The 20,102-nt window shown below is 42.7% G+C and overlaps 1 protein-coding gene across 3 annotated transcripts in view; it reads left to right on the forward strand.

The window, feature by feature from the left end:
* The window catches only part of ELP4 (elongator acetyltransferase complex subunit 4), a 1,964,259-nt gene extending 1,947,437 nt beyond the window's left edge, over positions 1 to 16,822 (forward strand). For all 3 annotated transcript variants that reach the window (XM_069623546.1, XM_069623547.1, XM_069623545.1), the window contains one exon: positions 16,227 to 16,822. In XM_069623546.1, coding sequence (XP_069479647.1) covers positions 16,227 to 16,358 — 132 coding nt within the window. In that variant the 3' untranslated portion in view covers positions 16,359 to 16,822. The remainder of the gene's footprint in view (positions 1 to 16,226) is intronic.
* Positions 16,823 to 20,102: the final 3,280 nt, after the last annotated feature.

Consider the following 20,102-nt stretch of genomic DNA (forward strand, 5'->3'; position numbering starts at 1 on the left):
GGATTTTCTTAATACTTAAAGCTTCTCTGATAGCTGCAAATACCTTCGTCATAACGGGATGTTCGCATATTAACCTGCAACATTGGGTGTCTAAATCATTGGTGAAGGTGAAATTATCAAATGCTTCTCTAGTATATTCATGAAAGAAGTTCAGACAGTTTAGCACATGTAATTCTGACGTCTGAAATCCACATCGACTCCCTGGCTCCTGCCCTGGCTGACTTTTGCAACCACTCCTTCGCCTCTGGAGTCTTCCCTTCCCCCCTCAAGCACTCCCTTGTGCACCCTCTTCTCAAGAAACCCTCTTCCGACCCCTCCTGCCCGGCTAACTATCGCCCTATCTCCATCACTCCCTTCCTGGGCAAGCTCCTGGAGAAACTGGCCATCTCCCAGCTTAACCTCCATGCTGAATCTGTTGGTAGTCTTCATGACCATCAATCTGGCTTCAGAGCTGCCAGAAGCACGGAAACTGCTCTCCTGAACATCCGTGAAGACCTGCTCTTGAACCTCGATTCCAACACTCCGTGTGCTCTCATTCTGCTCGATCTCTCCTCTGCCTTTGACACTGTCAACCATGCCATCCTGCTCAACCGTCTCCGGGAAAACCTGGGTATCACTGGTCAGGCTCTGGCGTGGTTGACCTCTTTCCTTTCAAATCGACCCTCCCAGGTCCAACTGGGGTCCTTCCTCTCCGACATCTTTTTCTCCACCTGTGGTGTCCCCCAGGGATCTAATCTCTCTCCCTGGCTGTTCAACCAGTATCTGGCACTCCTTGCCCACCGCATCGCCGCTCTCTGCCCTAATTTCCAGCGCTATGCGGACGATACCCAACTCATCTTCAGGCTACCCTCAGCCTCCCCCTCTCCTTCCCTCATCTCTGACTGTCTGTCTGCTATCCAAGAATGGTGTGCCGCCAATGACCTCTGCCTTAATGCCAGTAAGACTGAGATCCTACTCATCGGTACTCCCACTCCCTCCTTCCCTGTAGCTCTCTGGCCTGCCTCCCTTGGCCCCCTCCCTGCTCCTACCTGCAAGGCAAAAAACCTTGGGGTCATCTTCGACTCCACACTCTCCTTCTCTCCTCATATTTCTGACGTCGCCAAGAGGTCACACTACCAGCTGCACCTCCTCAGAGGTATTCTTCCCTTCCTCTCCTTCCCCCAGAAGCTCACTGTCTCCCGAGCCCTGGTTCTCTCGAAGCTGGACTACTGTAACAGCCTCTATCTTAATCTGCCTGCCTCCACTCTCCGCCCTCTGCAACTCATCCAGAACAGAACTGCGAGACTTGTCCTTGGCCTCAAGCCCAGGGACCGTATCTCTCCAGGACTGAAATCTCTACACTGGCTCCCAGTGGCTGCGAGGATAAAGTTCAAAACCCTCTGCATTGTCCACAAGGCCTTCTGGGGCCTCGGTCCTAAATACCTTCAACTCTCTCTTCCCAAATATCTTCCTTCCCGAGCCCTTCGCTCATCCGCCTCCAATTCCCTCAGGGTTAGCCGCTTCTCGAAGCAACAAGCTGGGGGTAGATCTCTCTCCGCGGCAGGGGCCTCCCTCTGGAACAGCCTTCCTGCCTCCCTGAAACTTGAGGAGAACCATCTCCGGTTCCGGAAGCACCTCAAAACCTTCCTCTTTGCTTCTGCTTTCTCTCTCCCTCTCCCCTGCTGAACAGCTAATTTAATTCCTCACTGAAACTGCACTGATCCTGCAACTGGACCACTCTAAACGGCCTCGGCCCTGGGCCCTGCCACTCTCCACTTGCACTGATGCCCTGGAACCCCTTTGCACTGCGGGACTGTCTCTGTATCCCTACAACCCCCCCCCCTCCCCCAGCACTTGTTCTGCACTTACCTCACACTTGCCACCAGCTGGCCCTATTTATTTATTTATTACGTTACGCCACTTACCTTGTACTGCACTTCCCCCCCTCCCCTTCCCCTTGCACTTTTCCCCCTCCCCCACCCCTGCACTTGCGCGATCTGAATGACACCTGGCCTAGTAAGATCGTTGTCTGTCTCCCCTTGTCCCCCCCTCCCTGCCTCGTCGCGCCTTGAAACACATGTGTATAGGCGCGTTACAAATACCATATCATATCATATCATATCATATCATATGCAGGTTAGTCTACATAGAAAAAACTGAACTCAAATTGAAAGAAAGCATGAACACAAATAAATCTGACATTTGTTTGAAATAGTTTAGACCTAGTGTTGCAAAAAATAACACCAGCCAACGGAGAGTGTGTGTTTTAGTGCAGATGCTGCCACACACCAGAAAGTGAGATTGTGATGTCAGATTACTTCAAAGAGAAACAAGTGAAGTATTTTCGTTTTTTCTACTAGTGATAAATATGTGTCTTGGTCAGAATTGTTTTAAATTGGATCTTGATGTGAAAAGGTCAACTAACTTTTTTTCTTGTTTATTAAGTCAGGCACATTTTTGTGACCATCTGCACAGTTTTTCCTTGATGTTCATATCCTGTTGTGAGTCCATTTAACATAGATTGAAACAGGTAGCACCACGTTTGGTTATTCTCTGGGTTTTGGACCATTTGTTTGTATTACATCCATCAGACACTGTAAGTTTATTTGCTCGAACCTTGGGTATCTCTTTGTTTGTTGAATTGAATTCTATTCTTTCAGATTCCAGCACTTCATAGAAGGTGAAGTGTGGTTCAGAATTTGTTGTACATTTCTTGAAATCCTATCAAGAAGGATCTATTGAATGATTCATTTAATATAGTGATTTAACATGGAATCAAATACAGCAATGAGTCAGTGACGTTTAATTGAGTGTGTGCACATGACAAGAAAAAACATTGCGGTCTTTTAATGTTATTAAGTGAAAATGTATTTTTCTATTCGAATAGAAAAAAAGACACATTTAGAAAGACTGCGCTGTGATCGCAAAGAGTGGTCTTTCTGAATCGAGGTGTCACCCCCGTGCTGCACACGAGTGCATGCAGGCGCTGGCGGGCTAGTCAGGGCCAGGAAGAGCAGTCACGGGAGACCGAGTTTAATTTATTCATTTGTAATGCGCACCAGACCCAGGGGCGCAGTAGTTACAGGTAATAAGTTAATGCAAAGCTTAGTTAACAGGTTACAGAAATGGCAGTACAAGCAAACAATAGTGCAGTTGAGGAACACAGAGAGGAAAGGGCAGTGCAAAGGAGTAAACAAAGGCAAACATTACATTATAAAAGGGATATAAATGTAAGGTTGGGGCAGCTGGGATACAGTCGGGTACAGGCAAATATACTGGAGAGAGTGCAAGGATTCGAGGGTGTAGTCCTAGTGGATGGAAGTGTATTTACGGACATTAGAGGTCTTTCGATTTAAGCTTGATGATGTAACTTAGACTCAATTTAGGGTAAGATTGATCTTCTCTAATGTGGTGTGGTAAGGAGTTCCACAGTTGGGCAGCTTTGACGTGGAAGCTATTTCCACCAACCTTAGAGAGTTTGAATCTAGGGATGGTGATGGAGTTGGAGTTAAGTCTTGTGGGTCTGTTGGAGATTCTTCTTTGAAACCTGTTCATGAGATAGCTGGGGGCAGCGTTGTTCAGTGTCTTGTGAGTTAGGGAGGCAGTTTTTAATTGAATTTTGTTGAGGGTAGAGAGCCAGTTGTTTTGGCGTCTTATTGCCGATATATGTGACCTTTTGGGCACTCCAAGGGCAGCTCCTAGTGCATTATTTTGCAAGAATTGGATTTTTTGGATGATAGATTTGTTGGCCCCAATGTGTAATGCATTGCAATAGTCGAGCCTTGATAGGATCAGAGCTCTTGCCAAGGTAATGCAGTTGTCATCTGAGAGAAATGCTTTACCAGTTCTGATCAACTTACATGTGTAGGCTGTGGCAGAGGCCATGGAGCTTACTTGTTTGGCTAAGGAGAGGGTGGAATCAAGGTAAAAGCCAAACATTTGTATTCCCTTGGCCACCTTCAGGTGAGTGATAATGTATGTGTGAGTGTATGTTTGTGTGTGGTCAGCATGTCTGTGTTGGGGTTTGCGTGTGGTTATGGGGAAGAGGAATGCTTTGGTGGGGAGCAAGGTGGCGGCTTAAGAAGTGGGGTTTGGGGGGTGAAACCCCCCTACTTCTAATACATCCCACCAGGATGGGGTTACAAAGTGAAAATATTGAATTTGGAATACCGCCGTGAGCCCCGTCCCCTGCAACCAGATCCCCCCACCCGAGTCACCTGAGGCTTTGAGGTGTCATCCCAATGCGCCCACCATCTTGGATTTGACAGTTGCAATCTGTCAAACGAAATCAGGCCGGGCATGCCTGGCACACTCTGGGCAGGGCCTGTCAAGGGAAAATTGATTACTCTGCCCCATCGAAGTAGCAAGAACAAACCATAACTTTTCATTTAATTTATTTTTAAACAAATAGATTGAAACAAAAGCCACAAAATAGTATATAAATATGAAATAAACTGAAATATGAACAGTTTCTTTAGTCTTTTCGAGCAAAAGAAATGCAGTTATTCTAAATCGGTCTTTTGGTCTTGAAAGTTTTTGAATGCAGTCATTTCGCATGGAACCGTGGCAGGTTTTGCCATTGCATGCCCAGGTACTCTCACCATTTTGCAAGTAGCTAAATGAAGAAAGGCATGTGTGCGTTATCACAGGAAGCTAAATATCAAAAATAGCTACTTTAGTCAGTGGCATAGTAAAACATTGTTATGACTTATTTTTGATGCTGGTGAAAGGCACAGGACTGTACAGCATGCTACAAGTTCAGTGCAAAATGCATTGTCAGTGATTTTATGGTTACTAGAGGAAAGGTTGCCATTACACTGCTGTGAGATGACCCAGTAATGTCAACATTTGTAAGCATATTGTTGGATTCTAAAAAGACCAATAACACTTCCAATCCTAGTGTGCATGTACACTAAAAATAGAAACTGGTGATTTAGTAATGAAGTTAAGGTATCAAAAAATAACATTGTGTGCGCAAATAAGTATCATCCTTAAGTGTTTATTGCTAAAACTGAACATATAGTATTTGTATACTACATTTTTAAATCGCAAATCTATGGAATTGTGAGGAAAGGTGGCAATTTACTGTTAGCCCTAATCCTCGGGATTATGAAATTTGACACCAATGTGTGCAGATTTTATGCACACCTCCCTCTAGAAACCCTCGACTACTTTGAAAAGAGTAGATGCCGGCTAAATTGTGAACTATTAGGGATCCAGGGAGCGAGAGTTGAATGTGCAGTGTCCCTATGTAATCCTGGATAGTTGGTAACTAATTGTTGGTGCAAAGGAACATCTCAGTTTTAGGAACGTATGACTCAAATTTCACAAACCACATTAAGTACATATCGGTTGCACACACACATTTCTAGTATGATTTATACAATATGGTTTCGAGAAAAACAAATAGTACTTCACAGCTTCTACAGTACACAGTCCATAAGAATTGTACCCCAAGAATATTTAGGTTTCTGTTCCCCTACGTTATGGCATCAGTGTCGGCTGTTTATCCTGTAAACGTGCAGTTCAAGCCAATATGCCAGATTATGAAAGATAATTTGCCACACGAGGTGAGATGTGCTGGCGCCACGCATCACTTGCACCAAAACAAATAGTCCTACGCACCAAGTGCGTCTGAATTCCGATGTCCTTTTCCACCCCCATTGCACAACGTCACAAATCAGGGACGGTCTCTGCACATTCCAATGCGCATCCCAAATTGTAAAATGGGAGGCGCATAGGAATGCACAGAAAAGGAAACCAATCGCCAGCGCCTGTTACAGCCAGGTGCAGGGCGATACGCAACTCATGACCGTGCCGCAGTGTGAGGTATGTTTCCCATGATTGGACTTTTGTCACTTTATTTATGCTGGCGCCAAAAACACTGGCCACTGAAAAATAATAAAAAAAATAAAATGGGGATGTCACTGCTGCCGTTTTTAGTCGCCAGCAAAAAAGCAGCACATTTACAGAAACTTTTTTTTTAAATAAATGAAGATCATAATGGAACATTTGGTACCTTAGATCTTTTTCACCCATCCTGCCGAATTTGCACATTCCATGTCTGTACTCTGTTCATATCCAAGCTTTTGCCACCATCCGCCTTTATTGTTGCTAAGTGACCCTAAGTGGCACGTGAATGCATGGAACTGGGCTCTGAGCTTGCTCTGCCGTGAGTCCAAAGCAACACCTCACTGTTGGCACTCATTCAGGTGAGATGTGACCTAGCAGCTCAGGATGGACTCACCTTTTGGGGTGGTGAAAAAGTACAATGTGTGTATATTCCTCGTTGGTAAATTGGATAGCACGCTGAAAAATGATGGAATGGAAGGCTGTCCACCTCAATTGCCAGTAGTCCTTCTCAGGGGAGTTGCTAGGTCTGGAAAAGAGCCGGGGCTAAACTGATGTCGGAACTGTTGGGACTGGGGGCTAGCTAGTCTTTTGGCTGTTGCTCCTGAGATTCCATCCGGGGCTACAACCAAAAGATATATAGCCCCCCCCTAGAAACGCTTCTCAATTCAAGCTTTTCCAACAGTCACTCCTATCGTTGTATCCAATAAAAGAAGGACCCTCGCTGCCCACTTAACTCTAGAAGTTGTGATGAAGGGTATTGTTTAGAGAGCCCAAATACCCAACTAACCACTGCGTTCTGTACAAATACAAGTTTCCACATATGCTAATTTTGGAAGACCTCCACACTAGATCGCATTTTAGTGATGACACCATAACAAACATTGACTTGATCAATGCGTTTTACTTCTAATAAATCACCTTTTCTCTTTTTAAAGAACTTCCTGTAAATGTAATGCTTTTTTACTTTCAAGTTTGTGGAAATGTTCACGATTGACTTGAAAAATAACTACTACCACTTATATTTTTGTAGCCATTCATACTTTATAACCTGTTAAATTAGCATTTTATTCTCTGCCGTAGTGCATGGCAGTTTCAGGGAGCATGTCGTATATTGACAGTTGAACACTTGCTGCGGTGATCTTTAAAACGAGGAAAATCGACCCTAAAACAATTGTTTTTTCAAAGGCATGACCGGAAAAGGCATTGCATTTATGAACCATAGGTCTGTAAGATATTTCCTGTTGTATTTGTTGGGATTGTTCCCTTATAATTGTTTTTGTTCTTTACATCCGATTTTTATATTTTTAAATTGAGCATCAGATGACTCCAATGTGATGTGACAAATGAAGTCTTATTTTGAAAATGAATCTTAATGTAGTAGGGCCATTGCATATAATAGTGATAAAAATAATCCGCCATTCCCGCAACACCATGTAACACCATGTAGCGTTGAACAAGTCAGGAACGCATGATGCACTATACTAAACAAAATACTAGCCCTAGGAACACAAGGGTCCAAGATGATGAGAACTGGCCATCGGATTTGGGCAATACCCCACTGAAAAAGCTTTGATGGCAACAATGATCCAAGCCTCAAGTGCTGCTTCGAATTTGTAGCTCCCCCAGGATTTTCTCCATGAGCCTTTTTATGTAAAATGGGCAGCTGGCCAGATTACCCGAATACTTCCAAATCTGAGCCACTTCTTAACCATAGCTCCTTGATGGATTCCGTTAGTTCATGTATTGAACTGCCTTTTGTTCCATTCTTGCCTCCCTTAAACCCAAAAGCTTTTCTGGTGAGGCTGCGCCAAACTATATTTTTGACAAATCGTTCACCTGAATCTCTCTATTTTCTTTTTGCATTATTAATGGTTTTCTGAATGGTAGCTGAACTACAGCCTGCAATTTATTTGTTTACAAAAAACACATTTTTAACTGTGCCAAGCACTACCAAGAGAGGCTCAATGTGAATAATCAATCTTTGCCAACATCCCTAGTCTGTATTTTACCAACGTTGGAGCACACAAGCAGTAGACCCACGCAAATGCACCAACGGGGGCACACATGCAGGCACCAAAATGCTCTCACCCAGGGGCATAGATACACACAGGGGTGGACTCGCCTAGAGAGAACTCTGGTAATTTCCTGGTGGGCCACTGCACCCTGGACCACTTTTGTTTGGTTACCTATTTTATTTTAAAATGTTCTCATAGGAAAAGGGTTGGACATGCTGAAAATGTGTAATGTGGGATGTGAAGGCATCATGAAGTAGCCACAGACAACTGAGTAGTATTTTGGGACACACCCTTTTATTAACCAAAGCTTGGGGTTAAAAAAAAGGCCTACCTTGCCCTATGCTAACATGGGGTTTCCCTACCTAAATGAAACTAATGATAGTCTATATCAGGAAGTCCGAAGCAAATATTTGTCTGTGTCCAAAACCTATACTTACCCTCAGATCTAACTGTATACAATGTGTAGGGATGTCAGCATCAAATGAAAAGTGTTCAAATAAAAGTTCAGAGATACTTCCAATTCTAGGATGGAAAAGGATTTTCCCTTCCCCAAAGTTGAAGTAGCTCACGTTATCAGATAGGGGTTCCCTTCCGCATGCATTCAAGTCTCTCAAAGTTCTCAAACAAAACAATCTCCAGATCTCTCAATTCCTGGGGATCCTCCCCAGCTCTTCTAGTTTAGTCACCTTTCACAAAGTTATGAAGTTCAATTCCTTACTTTCAGTTCACATGTATCTTCTTTGATTCAATCACAAAAGTGGCTTCTCATTAGGTGGATGTACTCGGTCTGGGAGCAGTTGTTTGACCACACGGTCTACCCATTACAGGTCACGCAACAAGTACACCTTACTTGGCTTGTTTTCAGATTCATTAAGCCACATTTTCAGCTTTTCAATAAGGCTTGACTGAATGTTCATTCACATATCCTCGATACTTTGTTATATCTTGCTTTATCACCATTCACTTGTGGCTTTTGCTTACAAAGACCAGTATACACTACCCAGTACACTCTCCTGCCAGGAAACTCAGTATCTGTTATTGCTCCTTCATATAAACTGTAGTAAGCTTCCCAGTGCACTCTCCTGCTAGGAAACGTATTCAGTGGTCCGTGCTTCTTGGTAATGCTTATTTGCCTCTTTGCAATGTTTGTTACAACCATTCATTCCTTTCAATAATAACATGCATCTCGTAAAAATGCTCACGAGTATTGGCAATGCCTCTTTGCCTTTTCGCTTCTAGAAAAAATGTTAATTACAATCATTCATTCCTTTCATTGATAACTGCGCTTTTAATAATGCCCCTCTTTATTGGTTCTTGGTCGTCTGGCTTCGGACCTTTACTTATGTGCTTTGCCAACTTCTGTGTTCACTCGACAGGCCGGGGCCCCCCTGCCTTCTGGGCTGACTCTCTGGTTTCCATTAATGTGTTGGCCGGCTTCTGTATGGCGCTGGCAAGCCTCCTTAGGCTCTCTCTGCCTTGCGCCACCTTTCACGGCCTCGGGCACCTCCCCAACAGACTTCGCTTCACCCTACTGCTTCGCCCAGTGTACCTGTAAGCGCTGGCCTCGCTTTCCTGCAGCTGCAAATCCTTAGGTAGCTTCTCACTAGTTCTGACGTCTCTGCAGCTTTCTACAATGCTGGTTCCACTTCTCCCAGCTTGCTCGCGAGTCCTGATCTGATCTGGCTTCTCTCCAGTTCCTGCTCCTCCGTGGCTGCAGCCTCTCTGGGTCTCCATTCTCTTCTCTTGTCCCACCGTGTTCTCACAGGGAAACAGAAGTCTCCTTCTTGCCATCGCCTCCTTGATTTAAAGTTCCTGGCAGCAATTACGATGTCAGAAAGACTAGACCGCTCAGTGCCAAACAACAGTCTTTCTTCTGTGTTTGATGCCTCTTCTTCGTCTCAGTACCATAGTGATGTCCGTGTATGTAAGAGTTATTAAAAGGAGGATGCATATCTCTGTGGTCTCTTCCTCGCCCCAGTACCTGATTGATATCTACTGGGGAATTGTGTAGAAATGATAGGGAAGGGACTGAGAGTACCCCACAAAGGCCTGGGGGATATTGGGTTCATTGGAAAAGGGAAATGGGGGATACCATGTCTCACTCAACAGTGCCTCATCTCCACTCCCCAAGTCTCCTCCACCCAGGTGATCTTTCCTTGCATATCCACCCCTAGGGTCAGGATCCGAAACCGACAGTCTTCCACTGGCCTCTTCAGAGGAGCATATATTGGGGAAAGAAGTGAGGATGCCTTCCAATTGCTCGCAGGGGCCACTTTGAAAATTATTACCAGTGCTCATTTGGTGTCCAGTCCACCCCTGGACGCCCACCAAACACTCACTTAGGCATACAAACACAAAAGCAGTCCTTCTCAGACAATAGGCATGCATACACATGGCAGCACCATAGGCGCTCACAGTGTGAATCTAAGTCAGGGAGAAGTCCGCCATCAAATACATACACTCCAACCCCTCTCACCATCTATCTTTGACAGGTCCTCTTGTACTGATGGGACATAGAAAGCTATGTAAAATTTTAGTATTTGTTATATATTTTTGTATGAGCAGTATGTAAAATTAATGATTATGAGTTTGTAAAATTATTGAGGTTTCTGCATGGTAGGGAAGGCCCCTGCATAGCTCTAGGCATTTGTTTTGTTTTTCTAGTGGACCTCTTCAGTCCCGGGTTAGGCATAGAAAACATGCCTTATTTAAGAGGGCCAAGATAGTCTTTTCAAAAATTACAAAAAACGCCTGTTGGTGACTCAACATCATTTTACAAGTGTTGAAAAACATTTACATTCAATTTTGCTTGTGTGCATACAATTGTGCCAGGGAAAACGCAGAAATACATGCTTGTCACCAACTGAAAAATATTCTGTGCAGGCTTCTGCAGTGTAAAGTATCCCTTCCTCTACAAAAGGCTCTCGGCATTTTCCTGTTCGTTTAAGACATGGTGGTCTTTTTTGTCCAACATAGGAAGGCAATTAAAAACCATTCCTATGGCCCATGGGAGCCATACAATTCCTGCAGGAGAATGAAAATTATTTTAGAGGTGTTTATAAATTATTACTTTAAATTCTCAGAAAAATATTTCTAAAACACCTTCAGCTAGCCCTCTTTCCATGGAAAGAGTGAAAGCAGAAATTGGCAATACAGAATGGCCAATGTTCATAACAAATTAGCTACGAGTGTGGAAATATCAGAAAGGATGGCACAGAACAGGTGCAGCAGTTTAGCAATCCACCATTGGTATCCTCTGCTTTCCAAACTCCATGCCATTGCTTTTGCCTTATAGGTTCCAATAAAGCACCACCTATTAACCAAAACAATAGAGTCACTGCTATTACCAATATGAAACTTTCATGGTGCAAGTGCTGCGGGTGAAACATGTCCAAACTGAAATGTAATCATAACATTTAAATGGGGTTTACATCCTGATTGAGAGAAAATACCGGAAGAACATAGTTATCACATTTACCCAAAACCTCGGACAAAGCAATAAACTGGTAAATTGTTGTGATTGTGGGTTGAAGTTTTTTTTCCCTGACAGCAAAACTTGTTGGGTGAGTGTCTTGTCTAAGGAAAGACAAACTGCTGGCCGTGCAAATTCTCGCAGATTTATCAGGCCACTGATAATCACCAAGATAGAAGTTAATGGTACAATTTTGAGTGCAGCCAACGTTTATCTATCCTCCCTGCACTCCTCCACTGTTGTTCAGATATTGCAGAGGTCATCACAGATAGCAAGGGGATTAATCTGGTGGTTATGGTGGAAAATGTCAGTTTATCTCTTGACCTCTACTTTACACCAAAGCCTCAGAAATGTAGTTCGAAATCTGAAGGATGGAAAGTTGTCGAATTTGTTTAAATGTGTTCTAGGTCTCATGGACGCCAGTGGGATTTTAAATACAAATTCATGACCTACTCTTCCTACTCCTCTAATAAGAAATCATTTAAAAAAATGTACCTTTTGTTTATGGATAAGCATGTCTCCAAGTAGTAATTCACCTCTTGTGTATGTGCTGTATGTTCTGTTTTTATGTAAAGTGTATATCTAGCTGTGAAGCAACTGAGCGTTGTACACTGAGAACGACATGGAGAGAGGCTATATAGAGGATAGTAGACAGAGGATACAGGTTGGGCAGATAAAGCCAGACGCTGTATTAATTAGTTGTGGATCTGCCAATTTGCTCCCAATGTAGCTATAGTTGAGTGATTGTCACGCAACCTAACTGCACTTTCGAAGGGATTGTGTCCTCCGACGTATTCCTTATCTTTGATAAATTCACTTCCAGCTTGCTGGCCTCGGAAATGTTTTTCACAGTAGAGGGCGCTGCGCGTCGACGTCCCTCGAGTCGGTGTCCCTCGAAGGCCTCCATATCGGCGCAGATGTCAACATGGGTACAAATAGTTTCATGCAGCGTCCGTTGCTCAGTTCCATTTTTCTGTGCTTCGTGAGCCTCGGATACATAACACTCAGTTCCATTCTTTGAAAAAATCTTCATAATTCTTCGAAAATCTAACTTTCTAACGATGGCATCTTCATCCAAACCATCAACTCCACAATCCGGTTTTAAAAAATGTCGAGGCTGTGGAAAGAAGATGTCTCTAACGGATCCTCACAGGATCTGTTTGTGGTGCCTGGGATCAGAACATCAGTGTTCAGAGTGTGAGGACTGCATATCCATGACGGTGATAGCCTTGAAGGAGCGTAAGGGGAAGTTAGAAAGAGGTAAGGGTGTTAAAACTTCTACCACTTCAAAGGTTTCCTCGGCTAAGTCGAGACAATCTTCTCCTCGCCATCAAAAGAAACATTCCTGATCGAGATCTCAAAGTGGTTCAAAGTGGTTCCCATCAGTCTTTGAGATCGAGACACTCTAAGAAGAGGCGCCATAGATCTCCCACTTCCTCTTCTTCAATTTCCCCGGAAAGGGTCACCTGCCCCACAAAACACAGCTCTGAAAACGCTGCAAGTCGTTGAACCCGGCAAACAAAAATACTCGAGAGCGTCATGAACCTTCGACGCACAAATCTGTATCATCGACGGCCTGTCGGGAGAACATCTTGAAAGGAGAACAGTTTTGGCAACCATGGCCAGAGATGACAGTAGTCACTGATGTCTCTCGGGGTGGGGAGCCCATGCCAATGACTTGACCATCAGCGGTCGTTGGTCTCCATCAGGGTCCAGGCTACACATCAACCTATTAGAGCTGAGAGCGATCAGACTAGTGCTCAAGGCTTTCCTGCCATCAGTACAGGGAAAGAATGTCCTGATAATGACAGACAACACAGTGGCCATGCACTACCTCAACAAAAGAGGAGGCGTAGGGTCACTGCCACTGAGGCAATGCAGCTCTGGTTCTGGGCAATTTGAGAAGGAATCTCTCTATGGGTAGTTCACCTAGCCGAAGAGAAGAACTTGATGGCGGACGCTCTGAGCAGGCAGAACACAGTCTCCCACGCGTGGGAATTAGCTCAGGAAGTCCTTCAACAGATCTTCGCCCTTTGGAGAACTCCTCAAGTGGATCTGTTCGCCACCAGTATCAACCGGAAGTGCGATGAGTATTGCTCAAGGGAATTTCTCCCGAGAGGAGCTCTGGGAGACGCGTTCGTAGTGGACTGGGAGTTTCCACTTCTGTACGCGTTTCCTCCAGTCCCCGTCATTCCTCAAATGATCAGGAGGTTGAGAAGATTCCGGAAACCCATGATCCTAATTGCCCCGGATTGGGCAAGGAGAACATGGTACCCGGATCTTTTAGACATGTCCATCTGCCCTCCAATTCGTCTTCCGCAAAGAGAGGATCTTCTCTCGCAGAAGGGAGGTCATGTTCTCCATCCAGATGTCAAAACCCTCAACCTTCACGTCTGGTTTCTGAAAGGCTAAGATACAAGGATTGGGATCTCCCAGATGACGTAATGGAGGTGTTGCTTTCAGCCAGAAGGCCAGCAACAAAGACTTTATACCGCTGGAACACATTTTGCAGCTGGTGTAGAGAAGAGATATTGAACCCTTTTCATGTAATACACTGATGGTGTTATCTTTTTTGCTTTATTTAGCTAATTCAGGTCTTCAAGTTGGTACAATCAAGGGCTACCTTGCAGCGCTGTCTATCTTCAAACGCACTGCAGAGTAGCCTTAATACTTCAAATTGCCCCTAGTGATTCAATTTCTGAAAGGGTTAACTAATGTTTTTCCTCCAACTCCTTTTCAAGTTCCAATGTGGGTCATTAAGGTTTCTTACTCTTAAAACAATCTTTCTAGTGGCTTTAACTTCTGCCAGAAGAGTGAGCGAATTACAAGCCTTATCTTGCAAACCTCCACATACAATCTTTCATAAAGATAAGGTTGTTCTACAAGTCAAGCCGAATTTTCTCCCTTTCTCCCAAAGGTGGTTTCAGAATTCCACATCACACAAAAGATAACTTTACCCTCGTTCTATCCTCCTCCCCATCCAGGGAAAGAGGAAGAGAGATTACACAGGCTGGATCCAAGGCATGCCTTAAGCTTTTACATTAGCAGACTTGCAAGGATCAGGCAAGCAGACCAATTGTTTGTGGGGTATGCAGGGCACAAATTAGGTTTGCCCATTACAAAACAAACCATTTCAAGATGGATTATTTTAACCATTATAGAATGCTATACATTGGCAGAAAAAGAGCCCCCCAACATCTTAGGGCTCATTCAACCAGGGTTATCGCAGCCTCTTCAGCTCTCCAAAGAGGCATTCCAATTAAGGACATATGTGCGGCTGCCACATGGTCGCCCGCACACACTTTTACCAAATTTTACAGTCTTGATTCCTCCTCTAGCCAGGAGACGAAATTTGGAAAAGCTGTGTTGCACTCTGTGCATCTTTAAAGGGAAACATTTAGTTTTACTCCCGCCTCCTCTATATACTACTGCAATGGGAGTCTATTAAAGATAAGGAATTCGTCGGAGGACACAATCCCTTCGAAGAACAAGTTACTTACCAAACTGGTAACGTTCTTTCGTTAGGATGTTCCTCCGACGTATTCCTTGTTCATTTACTCCCTACATCGGTAGCAGAGATTCTCTCCTTTGATGACTTCGGCTTCAGGAAATTGTACTTGGTCATGCCTGGGTAAACATATTAACTAATTTAGGCACTGCATTGAATCTCACAAAATATGGTGGTTAAATCACTTTTTGTCACATTATTCACATTTTGTAATAAAGTTGCATTACATGTTTCATAGACTCTGGAACTGGAACGGCTAACCATATCTATGTGTTATGGGACTGTTTGAAAGTATAGGTTTGAGGCATTTGTTGCAGGAAAACACACATAGAAGGAGACAAGCCGGAAAAGACTTGGGAGACCTTTAATACAGTTTAGGATGCCTTGTATGAAGAAGATAGGCTGAAAAGAGAAACCATTGAACAGAGAGATCATTGATTAAAATATGACATTAATAAACATTCACAATATGTAGAATGTTCACTCTCTAGAACTAATGTAACATTCCGGGAATATGGTAAAAATCCATGCAAACCCTAGCTTAAAAGTGTTCTAAAGAAGAGAATAATGGAAGAATTAATTCCATCCAGACTATTTGAAAGCATATTACTACAAAGAGCTCAAAAAACGTGTTGAAATGTTTTATAGTCAATTGTATGCTAAAGCAATTACGAACTGTGTGGCAATTGACAAAAATGGACATCCCCTACTTGAATAGAAAAGTAAGAGACCTGTGAACAATCCATTCCCTCTTATAGATTTGTATGTGTCCCATAACCTTCTCCCTAGGGCCATTTCACCTGGAGTTGACAGACCTACCTCACCTTTCTATACATTTTATAAAGAGGATTGGCCATGCATCTACCTACATTTGTGCATAGATCTCTATTTTAATTCAGATATTGAATTGGAGTTGTCACTCGTGGTGCTGTATCTTTAAATGTGTCAATTCATACAGAACTCTCATGGGGTTTGTGGTGTGGAACGATTTTAAATAAATGAAGGCAGGCAAGTGAGTGCCATATTGTAGCTATCTTTAGTGGGTGAAAAATGTTGCTTTATTGGAAATGCAGCAAACTCATGTCAATATACATGATGGTAATTTCCCTGCTGTAAATATGCTTTTGTGATCAGCTTTGTAATCTCCTGGTTCACTTGATTACCTAATCCAGTTGAGTAATGGCTGTTCACCTTTTCACTTGCAGCAACCATTGTCCAAAAAGGTTTTCTACTGACCATGCTTTAAACATTAAATTAAAGGAAATTCTCTGTTATTAGTGAATAATGTATGATTCATGCATAACTCGAAAGTAATCCAACAACATATAGTTGTGCATGTTATCTGAAATGGTTGCTAACAATTGTTTCTTTTTTCTTTTTTTAATCTCTCCTGCAATAGCAACTACATTTGCCTCCAGACTTGTCAGACACAGTGAGCCGTTCAAGCAAACAGGATCTGGCAGAATCTGCAAAACTGCTGAGCTCAGGATGTGGCACAATGGCTGCAGGCGGGAAGCACCTGGACTTCTAGTTATTTATGCTTAACAGATTAATTTAGATAAATATAGCATTCTAATTATGATTGTTAATGACCTATGTATGCATTTTTCTTACTAACTTACTAAGCAGTCCTTATAAATATGTACTGTTCTATTTTGTTTATCTAAATATGATCTGTATAGATGCAAGATGGGTGTGCAAAGAGACAGATTGATGGATGGAGAGACAGAATACAAAATGTATTTGTGAGCAATATTTTTTTCAAACGTTAATTTAGAAACTGGTCGTAGCAGCAGATTGTTGACATGCTGGTTCAAATGCTCATGTTTGCAATCAAGTGAATGTGATTGTAGAAATTAAAAAATATTATAAATGACAATGATGGGCTTGGATAACAGCATCCATTTTATGCTTATGGAAATGTAATGAAAATGTCTTTCTTAACAACAATATTCTTTTGCATTAAATGCTGAACTAAATGTTCTGCTTAAGAAATGCGTTTCATGTTTATGTTAAGAGGGCTAATTGAAATGAAGTTTGACGCATGCGAACAAACGCACTCTACACTGTTACCCATCTGCATAAAAGTCAGATGTACAAATGGAACAAACGCAAAACTGCACAAAATTCAAAATCGTCCAAAACAAAGACATCCGGCATGGAGCACACGCACGTGAAAGCAGGAGCGGAAAAGGGGCGGGGGTCGGGGGGGGGGGGGGTGGGGGTAAGGGAGGTACTGTGGAATGCACAAAACCATCTGCAGCAACCAACACACACACACCAGCCATATCACCCCAACCAATTACCACCCCCACCATTAAAAATGACGTAAGGTAAGGGTCTTAAAAAAGATATATTGGCAGTATGTTCAATGGCACAAGGTACTAATAACAACAACAAAAAATTACTTCAAAAAATTACTTCAAGACAACAGATAAAACCTCCAACATGCTGTGGTAAAAATGAAGTTGCCACAATCGGTTAAATGAGCCCTGACTCCACAGAAAGCACAAGGATCATTGTTGTGGATGTTGAAGTGACAGCTGCTTGACATTCCATCATCACACATGAAGGCACACATCCAGTTGTTCATCTTCTGGCAAACTTTGTTAATATTGTGCTGTGCTGCTTTACCTCTGACCCAGGATTTACAGGCAGTGAAATACGAAAAAAACCTGTTACAATAGGAACTGCACAAACATGTACTCCAGGTCACCCATTATTTGCTACGGAAGGTCATTGCCTCCATTGTGATGGATGAGCACATCAGTAACACCATCACATTCAGGATTACAAGACCTCACAGTGATCAGTGGATATAAATGATTATACATATCACTGTGCTAGCAATAAAAAATAAATGTGCAACATGTGGCAAAAGTATGAGAGCACAATATGTCAGCAACCAACCGTCCATTCAGGCAGACACCCTTGTGTAACCACGCACGTTTGATAGCAACACATACATCCACACTCATACCACTTTCATGTACATGGCAATTTCACACACCTATTCACTCCATAACCTATTAACTTATGAGCTGACACAATTGCTCAGCATGCCTTTACAACCTCTGGAATGTTTGCTAAACATAGATTTTCACTTCATACCACTAAACACATGCATACATTCACACATCATATGCAGTCACGTTAAAACTTAATTTTTCCTTCTTTTCTGTCACGGGAGGTTTACCGCACAGAGTCTGCTCCAAGATTCCCACTCCTACAATCAGGCTGGCAAGTCCAACACATATGGCAATCGCCACACAAGGATGCGAGTACCCCAGCAAAAAGTTGTGCCACACACACTTTAACAAATAGACAAAAAGACACCTCAATTGAAAACAATATCAAACCTTCAAACATTTGCTCAAAAACACTCCCACCTGGCCCTTCTCACTCCACCTATCCTTTTTGTGGTCCCACTTCCTCACTTCACACAGTCAAATTTGCACAGCCTCCATAGAGGAATGTGTGTATTTTCTCCCTATAGATGGAATCTATACTATGGGTCCACCCCATCGGTAGGTTCCTATTGAAGTAGGGGTTATGAAGTAACCAAATTCTAAAGAGGTATTAAGGAACGCTCACCTACCCATCTGTGTGTGTCGGGATCCTCAGGTATAGTGTTATTCACACAAACACAACACAGTATTTTACTAACATGAATATTGCATTCAGTTAAAATATCTTATTCACTTCTCACTGCTTTAATTACAAAATGCCACATATAATTCATACCAATATTTAAAATACATCAGCCTCTCTATATAGTAAAGTGCCTAGCAGTTAATATAAATGTGCAAATATCACAATACATTGTACAAAAATGTATGAAACATACAATATATGGTCTACGAGAGAGACCACTTGTATAACAGGTTGGTTTTCTTTGGAAAGTCTGATCTTAATAAGAGCCAGTCATTCCAAACGTAAAGACTATCCGTAGAAACTGCCTTGAATCCTACAATTATTAGATTGAGGCATTGGTCATAATCTCAATGAAAATAGTTCTCACTCACAAGGTTCTGTGATATCGCCACTCTGTTTTTTGGCCTAATATGAAGTGGTACACGTGTCTGTGGTGTGTCCCTCTGTCTTATTGCTTTTCATGGCCTTCATCAGGACTTCAGGAACTCATTCTTTAAGAAGTTCCTCATCTGTTACACCACTGTGCAGCAGTGTCAGTGCATCTACAATATAAATAACAATGCACCGAATGTGAAATCTTTAAAACACTAAGCCTTCTAATGTGTTGTCATGTGTATTCTTCCAAATGCCACTAGCCTGAGTCCTTTCCCATGATGTTAGGCATTTCTTCATTTCCAAACAAAGTGATCCTTCTTTTATAGTGAATCCTCTTTATACTTCTCACTCCTGTGGACGTAAGTGCAAAGAACAATTGTTCCCTATTGTCTGTAATGTGGTACATTAATCCTGCTTATTATGTACGTTTTAAGTTACTTTCTATCATGATTCACCATGACGACCTACCGCTAGGTACACTTCAGTCTTAACCTGTATACCGCACTGTTGTCCTCTATAAATGTATGTTTGGTAATACTGCACCGTATTGGGCATGTCATGCCCCTCTGTAACTATAAATAGCATGCCATATAAGACCGCCCAGGGTTCAGGCTGCATCTATTCACGATGCTGGTGTTAAACAATATTGGGTCATCTTACCATTTCACTTTCGATGCATGCTTGTCTAGGGCCATTGGCGGAAACATCTGCAGTCCTAGGGCTGGCACTTTAGCCCAAAAGTGCTTGTTCCCATTGTACGTAGTGATATGCCCTGTATCATGTTTTGTGTGTGAAAAAGAACTGCAGCATTCCCTTTTATTTCTATGTGACACCATCTTGTGTGTGGTTGCACTAAATGCAGCAAACCACTATGTCTGTCTTCCATATGCCCAGTTGAGGTTGAATCCCTACATAGTTAACAATTAAAGCTGTTCACTGGATGCATTTAAATATATACATCACATCTGGTAAAATAAGAGTTATACCTCGGCAAAGACATCTGGCTAAATCTGTAGCATAGCATAGGGCAGGTCGAAAACACATTTAACATTTCCTTGAAGGTGCAGCTATCCCTCTAAAGGGAAACACACTCAACATAATCATCTGCATGAACGCCCATATACACTTACCCGTTACAGGTGGGAGAAATGGCTATCTTAATGGTTCATGCATACCTCGTGAAAATAGTCCATTCAACACTGCTGGTTAGACCTTGCTGTTCAAGCATTGGATCCATTTTTGTCCT

Source organism: Ambystoma mexicanum, chromosome 11 (genome assembly GCF_040938575.1).
Source record: "Ambystoma mexicanum isolate Mex_15411 chromosome 11, UKY_AmexF1_1, whole genome shotgun sequence".
Lineage (NCBI taxonomy): Eukaryota > Metazoa > Chordata > Amphibia > Caudata > Ambystomatidae > Ambystoma > Ambystoma mexicanum.